The sequence below is a fragment of the Oryx dammah genome, unplaced genomic scaffold (genome assembly GCF_014754425.2).
Source record: "Oryx dammah isolate SB20612 unplaced genomic scaffold, SCBI_Odam_1.1 HiC_scaffold_5, whole genome shotgun sequence".
Taxonomy (NCBI): Eukaryota; Metazoa; Chordata; class Mammalia; order Artiodactyla; family Bovidae; genus Oryx; species Oryx dammah.
This window is the reverse complement of record NW_024070189.1, coordinates 60,156,338-60,164,672: the sequence shown is the minus strand read 5'-3', so window position 1 is coordinate 60,164,672 and position 8,335 is coordinate 60,156,338. Positions and strand designations below refer to the sequence as shown.

The following is an 8,335-nucleotide window of genomic DNA, read 5'->3' as shown; positions in this document are numbered from 1 at the left end:
TCGGAAAGTGTGACAGGCACCCCAGGCAGAACCAAAGCGAGAGTCACTTCCTGAGCCCTGGGCTGGTCACAGTGGCAGCAAACCACTATCCGAGCAGCACGTGTGGGTGCTGACGTAGCCTGGGGTGGGGAGGAGGAAGTGGCAATGGAAAAAGGGGCTTGTTTTCCTCTGAAAGTTGCAGCCTGTTCAGCCCTGGGTCAGACATGATGGTTCCCATTGACTTTCTCCTAGCATCAGCTGCCATGGACCAGCCCAGTTCTGCTCTCACCTCTGCCTCTTCCTCTTCTCTGGTTTGCAAGGAAAGTCTGAGCATAGACATCAGCTCAGACCTGCAGACCCTCTGAGGGCCTTTCACCTTTTCTAGAGTTTTTGGCATCAGTCACCAGGTGGACAAGGTCTGAGAGTCCCAGACTCAGGGCTGCTGCCTAGTCTTAATTCTCTTGTAACATGGAGTCCAGGTTCTCTTCTACCCAACTGTAAGCTTGTCAGCAGCAGGAGCCTATGCCTCAGGCCTTTATCCACAGAAAGTCCTCAAAAAAGTTTACTGTTGTTGTGGATAATGGGTGTTTTAATCAGAACCTGCTGGGTTGTAATAGAAACTGAAATAAGCTTTATTTAAAAAAGAAATTTTTTAATCTGTGTAACTCAAAGGCCCCGACTCTATCTAGAGATTTATTCTCTGGGTGTGGATCTGTTTTTTAATTTCTTCTGCATGGGCTTCATTCTCACGTAAGCTCTCCAGGTCAGATGGCAAGATGGCTTCCAGGCTTACATTCCACTGGTTTAGTACCATCTGGGAAAGAGAATTCCTATTGTTCAGAGTTCCAGAAAAAGTCCTAGAAGAGATTCTCATTAGCCTGGTTTGGGTCATGTGCCCATCCTGATGCAGTGGCTATGCCTAGGGAGATAGAAGTCTCCTAGACTGCTGGAAGAAAGCATCCTTGATGGATGGCCAGGTAGGGGTGACATGTCCTCACCTAGATCTAGGATGGGGTTTTCTTCCCTCAACCACATGGATTGGGGGTGGTTCTCCAAAGGAAATAGCTGACTGGGAGCACTTAGGAAAAGAATGGTTGGACACACAAAGCAAAAGATGTCGATTATTAGGATTTCGAGTGCCCAGCTTCAGTGAGGACCTGAACATCCTGTGGGTCAACTTCCACATTAGAATTATAGGGGAACCAGTTTGCCCTGGCTGGGGGAGGAATATGTACTCTCAGAGCCTGGGTAGCTCCCCAGAGACAGAAAAAGGATCCTAGGAAGTCTCTGCTCAGTTCTGGCCCTCATGAGCTCAGGAAGATTGTGATTCGGTCAGCCTAGGGTAAAATCTTTCTTTTTCAGAGTTCCATTTGTGCACAGTCAAGGTTGAAAAAATTCTGCTCTATGAAATAATGTTCTACTGCAGCAAGAAGGATTAAGATGAGCTCTTCAGGACAATGGCCCCTGTGTTAGGATTGGAATGTTTCTCCTTCTCTGTACAACTTTTCAGAAAATGGTCACTGAGGTTTACTTGGGGGTTGAGGATGGGTGGGTGAACTGTGGGCAACCCCAGTGGGTCAAAAGCCCCAGAAAACAGCAATAGCCACCCTTTACTGAATGTCAACTGCAAGGCAGGCACTGTGCTTTGGAACTTCACACATGGAAGTCCATGTAAGTTTTCAGTCTTTATAACAATCCTTCCATCATTAACATTAGATCTGTTTTACAGCTGAAGAGAGATACGAAAAGCCTGGCCAAGGTACCCCACCAGGGAGAAGCAAAATGGACATTCAAACACAACACATCTGACTCTGACTGGCCTGGCCATTCTGCCCTGCAGGAGGCTTTTGCTTCTAACGGACAGCTCGGTATCCGGTGGGAGTTGGCCCCCACCAGGTCCTAGCGTTTGGGATGGGGAGCTCAGATTTAGAGAACAGGGGTAAGGGAGCCCTGGTTCATTGCTGAATTCCCTAAGCCGATTTACGTGTGTGTAGAATATAGAGGGATGAAGCCGAAGATAGTTACATCCTCCTCCCCCATTTTACACCCTCAACCCCGACTTCCTGAAGCTGTTTGGGTTCAGGGAGACCCTAACCCGCCCCCCATTCCCTCCCAGTGTCGTCAGCACCCTCCTTCCACACACACATTTTCTGCTTTCTTTTTAAATTCAGAAAAACACTACCTCCCCTGGATTCAGAGCTAGAGCAGAAGCCTTCCCTAACAGGAATCCCCGTTCTGTTTGGGGTGCGCACTTGAGTGGGGGAGCGGGGACGCAATGGGGAGGGCTTCCCCGTTTGCGTCTAGCTCCCAGGAGACCTGCTGGAACATTGCCAGCCTAACCGCACCCTCCTCCCACCCTCGCCCTTGGCCTGGCTGGAGGAGGGGAGTGTTATCCCGCCGGGGAGTTGTGAGCCTCGGCTGTGGTGGCTCCCCAGGGACTGCAGGGGGAGCCCAGGCTGCGGCGCCTGCTCAGTTAGCGCTCACTGCGTCTAAGGCTCCCCGCGCCTGGCGCAGCGCCCAGCACAGGAGCTGGGAGGGAGAGCAAGAAGGCGGCGAAGAGCCTACTCGGCCAGGGGCCGGGGGAACCGAGCTGGAGAGGGGACCTCCAGAGGGCAGCACCAACTCGCTAAGCATATCTCTCTTCTCGCCAGCCGGGGGTCACCAGACAGTCCGTAGGGAAGCCTCCTGTTCAGATTCCCACACTTCTCGCCCCCGATCACCTGTTCTGGATAAAGGTGGGTCAGTCTCCCACCATCCCAAGGACCACTAGCTCCTGGTGGGAACAGGACTCAGGTTTCTCCAGAGACAATCAGCTTTCCTTGTCCAGCCACCCAAGTGTGGGCTCTCCCCCAGAGGGAACCAGAGAATCGCCTTTCGGTTCTGGTGGCGCAGAGGGATCCCGAGGCCCCAACAACCCCATTCCATTGGCAGATGGCGGAGAAGCAGGTAGCCCATCGCACTGCACAGGAACCATCTGGCTATTATTTCCTAAGCCTCAGTTTCCACCGCGACACCTGGAAAGGCACCATGCCATTGGTCGAGGCCAGGGGTCAGGGCCCCGCCTCTCCTGGGCGGCCTCTGCCCTGGCCAGCCCAGCCACTCCTCCCCTTAGCTCCAGCCCGGCTCCCACGGTCCCAGAGGTGGGCGGGCGAGCCCTGGATGACGGTGGCAGAACCCCAGTCCTCCTCGCCCTCGCCCCCGCCCAGGGCCCGGGCTTTCCCAGCCCAGTCCCCGCCGGGGAACCGCGGTGCGCCCGGAGCCCTCCCCGCCTGGGCGTCCCCGGCTCTAGCGCGCGCGTTGGGCTCCCGGCTCGGAACCAGGGAGGAGGGAGGGAGCCAGGGAGCAGTAAGCAGAGACCCGGAAACGCCATATAAGGAGCAGGAAGGATCCCCCGCCGGAACAATCCTAATTTGGGCATCGCCTTATTTGGAGCGCCCCGATATGGCCTGGCTGCTTCCGGCTCCGGGAGGAGGGAAGAAGGCGGAGGGAAGAGGCGGGGGCAACGCCGGGAACTACTGAGCAGCTTCGGTCCGGGAGTTCTCAGCTGCGGCTTGAGCACTAAATTTCCTCGAAGCCTGGGCACCTAGGGTGCGGGAGCCGGCGTGGGGCCCAGGGTGCGGGATGGCAGTGCCTACAGTTCTTGGAGAGGGGGCTTCACGTCACTCTGGGTCCTCCCGGCCGGTCTTGCCATATTAGGGCTTCCTGCCTCCCATATATGGCCATGTACGTCACGACGGAGGCGGGTCCGTGCCGTTCCAGACCCTTCAAATAGAGGCGGATCCGGGGAGTCGCGAGAGATCCCAGCGCGCAGAACTTGGGGAGCCGCCGCCGCCAGCTGCCGCCGCCGCCAGCTTCCGCCGCCGCAGGACCGGCCCCTACCCCAGCCTCGGTAGCAGCGCCGCGTCTACACCGGCCGGCGGCGAGGGCGAGCCTGCGGACCCCGCCTGCGCTCTTCACAGTGTGCCCCGCGCCCCGCATGTGACCTGGCCAAGCCCCTGAGAGGTGTCCCCCGCAGCTTCGGTCCCCGGCTGCGCCCACCCGCCCCAACACCAGCTCTCCAGCCCGCCGGTCCGGGATGGCGGCAGCCAAGGCCGAGATGCAGCTGATGTCCCCGCTGCAGATCTCCGACCCCTTTGGCTCCTTTCCTCATTCGCCCACCATGGACAACTACCCTAAGCTGGAGGAGATGATGCTGCTGAGCAATGGGGCTCCCCAGTTCCTCGGTGCCGCCGGGGCCCCGGAGGGCAGCAGCGGTAGCAGCAGCAGCAGCAGCAGCGGGGGCGGTGGAGGTGGAGGGGGCGGCAGCAGCAGCAGCAACAGCAACAGCAGCAGCGCCTTCAACCCTCAGGGGGAGGCAAGCGAGCAGCCCTACGAGCACCTGACCGCAGGTAAGCTGTGGCCTACGCCGAGGGCTAGCCCGTTCGCCGACGTTCTGGCGTCCGGTTCTTCCCCACGGCCTTTGCAGCGCCCCCTTCGCCGCAGGGATGCAAGTGGGGTTTCCCTTCCGTTCCTCACATCCCCAGGGTCCTGTGTTAGAGGACTGCCTGAAGACATTCTCCCCACCCCCACCCTGTCCTTAACGGTGCGCAGAGGAGGCAGCTTTTGTTTTGGATGGAGAGCTGTAGGGCTGCGTGGGTGGATGGAGGAGGGAGAGCTTGTTTTGACGAACAGGGCTGCGCCCCCCTCCCCCTCCAGAAAGACTTTCCTAGCCTGCCGCTATCCCCGAGGAAGGGCCGGGATCGTTGGCCCGGGATGTCCCGGCAGCCCGGGGTAGGGGGCGCGCACTAGCCGCGGCCGTTGCGGGGGTACTGGCGGGAATCCCTCGCCCGCGCAGCCGCCGCTGCGGAGCGCTGGAAGCTGCAGTGGAGGGGGATTCTCCGTATTTGCGTCAGCGGTTGTTAAAATGGGTTCTGCGTCTGGAGCGGGTCCAGGAACATTTCAATCTGCTGTTATCAATTATTAACCAGCTCAAGAGTCAATGGTAGCTGGCCCGACCTCTTGTCTGGCAGCATGGGTCTTCCGCGTCCTCCGGTGATTGCTCTCCAGTAACCAGGCTTCCTCCCTCTCTTTCTCCTGCCAGAGTCCTTTCCTGACATCTCTCTGAATAACGAGAAGGTTCTAGTGGAGACGAGTTACCCCAGCCAAACCACCCGGCTGCCCCCCATCACCTACACAGGCCGCTTCTCTCTGGAGCCTGCACCCAACAGTGGCAACACCCTCTGGCCTGAGCCCCTCTTCAGTCTGGTCAGCGGCCTCGTGAGCATGACCAACCCGCCGGCCACCTCATCCTCAGCATCATCGCCAGCGGCCTCCTCCTCAGCCTCCCAGAGCCCACCGCTGAGCTGCGCAGTGCAGTCCAACGACAGCAGCCCCATCTACTCGGCGGCGCCCACCTTCCCCACACCTAACACTGACATCTTCCCTGAGCCACAAGGCCAGGCCTTTCCGGGCTCAGCAGGCCCCGCCCTTCAGTACCCACCTCCTGCCTACCCTGGTGCCAAGGGGGGCTTCCAGGTTCCCATGATCCCCGACTATCTGTTTCCACAACAGCAGGGGGACCTGGGCCTGGGCACGCCAGATCAGAAGCCCTTCCAGGGCCTGGAGAGCCGTACCCAGCAGCCTTCGCTCACTCCTCTCTCTACCATCAAGGCCTTTGCCACACAGTCGGGCTCCCAGGACCTGAAGGCCCTCAACAGCACCTACCAGTCTCAGCTCATCAAACCCAGCCGCATGCGCAAGTACCCCAACCGGCCCAGCAAGACGCCCCCCCATGAGCGCCCCTACGCCTGTCCCGTGGAGTCCTGTGACCGGCGCTTCTCTCGCTCAGATGAGCTCACCCGCCACATTCGCATCCACACCGGCCAGAAACCCTTCCAGTGCCGTATCTGCATGCGTAACTTCAGCCGCAGCGACCACCTCACCACCCACATCCGCACCCACACAGGGGAGAAGCCCTTCGCCTGTGACATCTGCGGGAGAAAGTTTGCCAGGAGCGATGAACGCAAGAGGCATACCAAGATCCACTTGCGGCAGAAGGACAAAAAAGCAGACAAAAGCGCAGCCTCTGCTGCCACCTCCTCTCTCCCTTCATACCCGTCCCCGGTGGCTACCTCCTACCCATCCCCAGTTACTACCTCTTACCCATCCCCAGCCACCACCTCATACCCATCGCCCGTGCCCACCTCCTACTCCTCTCCCGGCTCCTCGACCTACCCATCCCCTGTCCACAATGGTTTCCCATCCCCGTCAGTGGCCACCACATACTCCTCCGTCCCTCCTGCTTTCCCGACCCAGGTCAGCAGCTTCTCCTCCTCAGCTGTCACCAGCTCCTTCAGCGCCTCCACTGGGCTTTCGGACATGACAACCACCTTCTCTCCCAGGACAATTGAAATTTGCTAAAGGGAAAGTGAAAGGGAGAAAAGGAAACACAAGAGACTTAAAGGACAGGAGGAGGAGATGGCCATGGGAAGGGGGGTGGTTTCCTCTTAGGTCAGATGGAGGTTCTCAGAGCCAAGTCCTCCCTCTCTGCTTGACCCCAGGGTCACTGTGGAAGGTCTGTTGGCCAACAATTCTTTCTGTCCACTTCCCTTTCCTCCCCAGTCCCTATTCCCTTTGACTTCAGCTGCCTGAAACAGCCATGTCCAAGTTCTTCACATCTATCCAAAGAACTTGATTTGCATGGATTTTGGATATATCATTTCAGTATCATCTCCATCGTATGCCTGACCCCTTGCTCCCTTCAATGCTAGAAAATCAAGTTGGCAAAAATGGGGTTTGGGCCCCTCAGAGCCCAGCCCTGTACTCTTGTACAGTGTCTGTGCCATGGATTTTGTTTTTCTTGGGGTACTCTTGATGTGAAGATAATTTGCATACTCTATTGTATTATTTGGAATTAGATTCTCACTTTTGGGGAAAAAAAAAAGAAAAGCCAAGCAAACCAATGGTGATCCTTTGTTTTGTGATGATGCTGTGACGATTCAGTTTAAAGCTTTTTTTTGAAACAGCAGTTCTTGGTATTAATCGGAGCATGTGTCAGAGTGTTGTTCTGTTAACCGTTTTGTAAATACTGCCCGACTGTACTCACGTGGCAAAATACGGTTTGGTTTTTCTCCTTTTTTTGAAAGTAGTTTTTTTTTTTTTTTTTGTCCTTTTGGTTTAAAAAGTTTCACGTCTTGGTGCCTTTTGTGAGATGCGCCTTGCTGACACGGCTTGACATGTGCAATTGTGAGGGATGTGCTCACCTCTAGCCTTAAGGGGGGCAGGGCGTGGTGATTTGGGGGAGGCTTTGGGAGCAAAATAAGGAAGGGGGCTGAGCTTGAGCTCCAGTTCTCCAGAATGTAAGAAAACAAAATCTAAAAATCCGAACTCTCAAAAGTCTATTTTTTTAAACTGAAAATGTAAATTTATAAATATAATTCAGGAGTTGGAATGTTGTAGTTACCTACTGAGTAGGCGGCAATTTTTGTATGTTATGAACATGCAGTTCATTATTTTGTGGTTTTATTTTACTTTGTACATGTGTTTGCTTAAACAAAGTGACTGTTTGGCTTATAAACACATTGAATGCGCTTTATTGCCCATGGGATATGTGGTGTATATCCTTCAGAAAAATTAAAAGGAAAAAAAAATAGCTGTGGTTGGGTGTGTTTCCTGGGCTAGGGGGAGGCGTTTGTAGTTAGCCATCTCTGTTGAGGGGTTTGAGGGACTTTTACGGGGACAAGGATATTCTAACCAGAGATGTACCCAATGTGTGTCACTGGAGTGAATTCTTAGAAAATTGAATGTGGGTCTCCTCTTTTTGATACTGGGCTCGTTCCTCAATCTGGTGGGCTGTAAGCTTATCTTGGTTAATTAAAGCTACTAAAGGCCAGATGTGTAGGTGGAGTAATTGTGGCCAGAGGCAGTACCATTCTGGCCACAAATGTTCAGCCAGCCCTGACCACCCCCCAACTCATGTCTATCTGGACTTGGCAAACTGTATTCTAGGGAATCCCTGCCATATGCACTTGGGGGAATTAAGGGGTAGGCAGAGGGCACTGGGAAACAGTAATGAAGGTGGGATTGCCTTGGTGTCCCCCTCCTGGCTTCTAGGTCCCCAGAAGCCTGAGGGTACTGAAGAAAACTAGAAGAGACGTGGGCCAGTTCTCAAGCCAGGAATCCTTCCAGGAAGAAATCTCATCACTTGCCAGCTGGAGCTGGGATCCTTGGCAGCTTTGTGACACAGGGCAGAGCGGGCAGGAGGCTGGCCTGCTGTCTAAGGTTCCATCTAGACTAAGTCTGTCCCCATTGTGTGGGAGGCCTTAGGTGCTAGGTTCCTCTGGTCCCCGTCCATTGAGGATCCACAATCGTATACAGA

General features: G+C 55.4%; 1 protein-coding gene across 1 annotated transcript; it reads left to right on the top strand.

Moving 5' to 3' along the window:
* Positions 1 to 3,469: 3,469 nt before the first annotated feature.
* EGR1 (early growth response 1) lies at positions 3,470 to 7,611 on the top strand. Its single transcript, XM_040239998.1, has 2 exons — positions 3,470 to 4,367; positions 5,060 to 7,611. The coding sequence occupies exons 1-2, from the start codon at positions 4,055 to 4,057 to the stop codon at positions 6,376 to 6,378; spliced, it is 1,632 nt and encodes a 543-aa protein (XP_040095932.1). The 5' UTR covers positions 3,470 to 4,054; the 3' UTR covers positions 6,379 to 7,611.
* Positions 7,612 to 8,335: the final 724 nt, after the last annotated feature.